Source organism: Habropoda laboriosa, unplaced genomic scaffold (assembly GCF_001263275.1).
Source record: "Habropoda laboriosa isolate 0110345459 unplaced genomic scaffold, ASM126327v1 scaffold28, whole genome shotgun sequence".
Taxonomy (NCBI): Eukaryota; Metazoa; Arthropoda; class Insecta; order Hymenoptera; family Apidae; genus Habropoda; species Habropoda laboriosa.
Window position 1 is genome coordinate 3,350,637 of NW_017100174.1, and position 2,460 is coordinate 3,353,096.

General features: G+C 44.6%; 1 protein-coding gene across 1 annotated transcript; it reads right to left on the reverse strand.

Annotated features, from left to right (window-relative positions):
* Positions 1 to 1,845: 1,845 nt before the first annotated feature.
* Positions 1,846 to 2,163, reverse strand: LOC108578777 (transmembrane and TPR repeat-containing protein 2-like). Its single transcript, XM_017942168.1, has one exon. The coding sequence runs from the start codon at positions 2,161 to 2,163 to the stop codon at positions 1,846 to 1,848; it is 318 nt and encodes a 105-aa protein (XP_017797657.1).
* Between the last annotated feature and the right edge of the window lie 297 nt (positions 2,164 to 2,460).

The following is a 2,460-nucleotide window of genomic DNA, read 5'->3' on the forward strand; positions in this document are numbered from 1 at the left end:
TATGATTGTTGTCGGTTGTGGGAGTTACCTGTTTCATTTGGGCAAATTTTTACATTAGTAGGTTGAATGACCGGTTGTGATGTGAAGATCATATTTTTGTGGAAGGAATACTGGTGATTGTCAGTTCGATGTAGGAAAGACGGTAGAAGATGGTAGAAAGTAGTCTTTTGAACGGTTGGGACCATTTAAAGGTAACAAACTAATTTAACAAAAAAGGACACTTTATCGGTGATCTTATAGAACAAGTGATGTAGTTTAGCATTCACTCGGACAAAATCTTATATACGTCTAAGAACAGAACGTTCACTTAGAAACACTCCTTATATGATCTCAGAAAGGGCAGTTTATAAAATAAATTTATTTGCACTCTGAACCCATTAATTTAACCAATGACATACAAACATCAAATATTGTCCCGATCCTCAAACCTTTCCCAAACAATCAAGTACGCAAAAGATTAAGCACACAGGTCAAGCAAACGCTGCTCTGTTCAGTGGCAAGCAACTTTCGTAAATAATCGATGTACACCACCGCGTGTGCCATACCCATTAACGTCTATTAAACCTGAACCTTCACACTGTTCTCAACCATCTAAGAATAAAAGTCCCCACGCAAACTTTTCCATCGTGTCAAATATATCATTAACCTCGTTCTGCAGAGAAAACACACGGCACAGCGCTATCTACCAGTTCCGTTTAATTAAAATTAAAGAGATCCTTGACGGATCCGTTGAATTAAGTAACGAACCTAGACCGTCTGAGACTATTGTTACCGTGTAATTAGATAAAGGATCGCGGGGAGGGGGCAGGTGAGACGCGTTACGTGCAGTTCATTTGAAATGCGCGAGATAACGGTCTGCTTCCGTTTATCGCGATCGCGAAACTCCTCGAAAGTGTCGTATAACAGAGAAAAAAAAAGGGAGAAAGAAAGAGGGGGGAGATCGGGTTTCACGCGATCACCCTTTACTCCGGAACGAGGGAGAAAAAGAAAAAAACGAAGGAAAGAAAAAAAGAAGAGAGAAGATCCGACGTGTAATTATGCCATTCGAGATAAGCCAACGGAACGGTCGCGCTTACACCGGTTTATTTTGAATTCGCAGCTTTAATTCTGGACCGCGAGCACTGTCTACTAATTGTTGCAACGGCGCACGGCGAATTCGTTTTAATAATACCGCTGCTGATTGCCATGCCGCCTCCGTCAAGCCACTTACGGAGATTTTAATCGAGCGCGTTTCCGATCTTACCGCTGCTTTTCGTTTTTTACAACTTCGCTCCGCAACATTGTTCCCGATAAAAAGAGAGGACACGGTGAAGTGTGAAAAGTCTCGTTTAGAAAGTAACGCCGAGTACCGTTACCGCGTTAACGGAGAAATTGTGTCGTAGGAAATAGGGTGAGAAATAGCGACGCGTAATCTACCATCTCTCTTCATCAAAAGCAAGAGCACTCGAACCTGATTCGACGCCCTAAAGAAGGCTCACGGATTCACGCTGCCTTTAATTATAATTAAGGGCTCTGGTGATGCGATGTACCTCTTCACTCATCAAGGTTAACGAGAGAGATGGACATCTTTAACGAACGAGTAATTAATCGCGCGTTCCACGGTGACACGGAAAAACTCGTCTCACAAATCATCTCAAACTTAACGATCAAAATTATTCTACACGATGTAATCAACTTTCTTTTGTACAGAAACTTGCCCAATGTAGTCGTAAATTAACATCGACAAGTATCTAATTTTTCAAAACCTTCGCGTATCGACTTACCGTAAAAATTGTGTTGAAATAATCCAACAACCGCCGTATTAAAAAGACACAAAAGGAGACAAGAGAATTTTAGACAGAAAACTCACCGAAAGGTTAAAGTCGTCAAGGGTCTGTAGCTCTTGTGACTGTTCATGTCGTGCATAGGCGTTCCCCAAAAGTCGTCCTTCAAAACACTGGTCCACGGTGTTTGAGCGAGCACGTCCTTGTTTCTCACCACCGCGGGTATGTCATCGTGCACGAAATCCGCACCTAACGCGTTCAGGTAGCAGCCAACGGCGACCAGAGCGACGGTCGCGTATATGCACCATCCGGGCGGTTCGTTTCCCTCCGCGTCGTTGCACCCGCCACGACCGATCTTCTTGCTGCTCTGGCAGCAGCAACCGTTGTTTCGTCGTCTCATGATTCACCTAACGCGGAACTACACTATCGCACGAAAGGGGCTAAACGTTCTGCCGCGATCGTCGGGAATAATCACTCTCATCGAGCCGTGGCTACCTCTCTCTCATACACCGCTATCTACCGCGCTGATAAATCCTCGTGGAACGACCAGGCCATTCACCGTCGCACGATTCGATCGCTGATCGCATCTCCAACACCTCGACGACCACAACCACGACATCGACCGCTCTTTTTTCCCCTTTTATCCGTGTAGACTGAATGGAGGAACGTGTGCAGGTTCGGATAACGTTGAGAATGT

Bases quoted from the DNA above. Each gene is read 5' to 3' on its own strand.
- LOC108578777 (XM_017942168.1), bottom strand. From the start codon at position 2,163: ATGAGACGACGAAACAACGGTTGCTGCTGCCAGAGCAGCAAGAAGATC.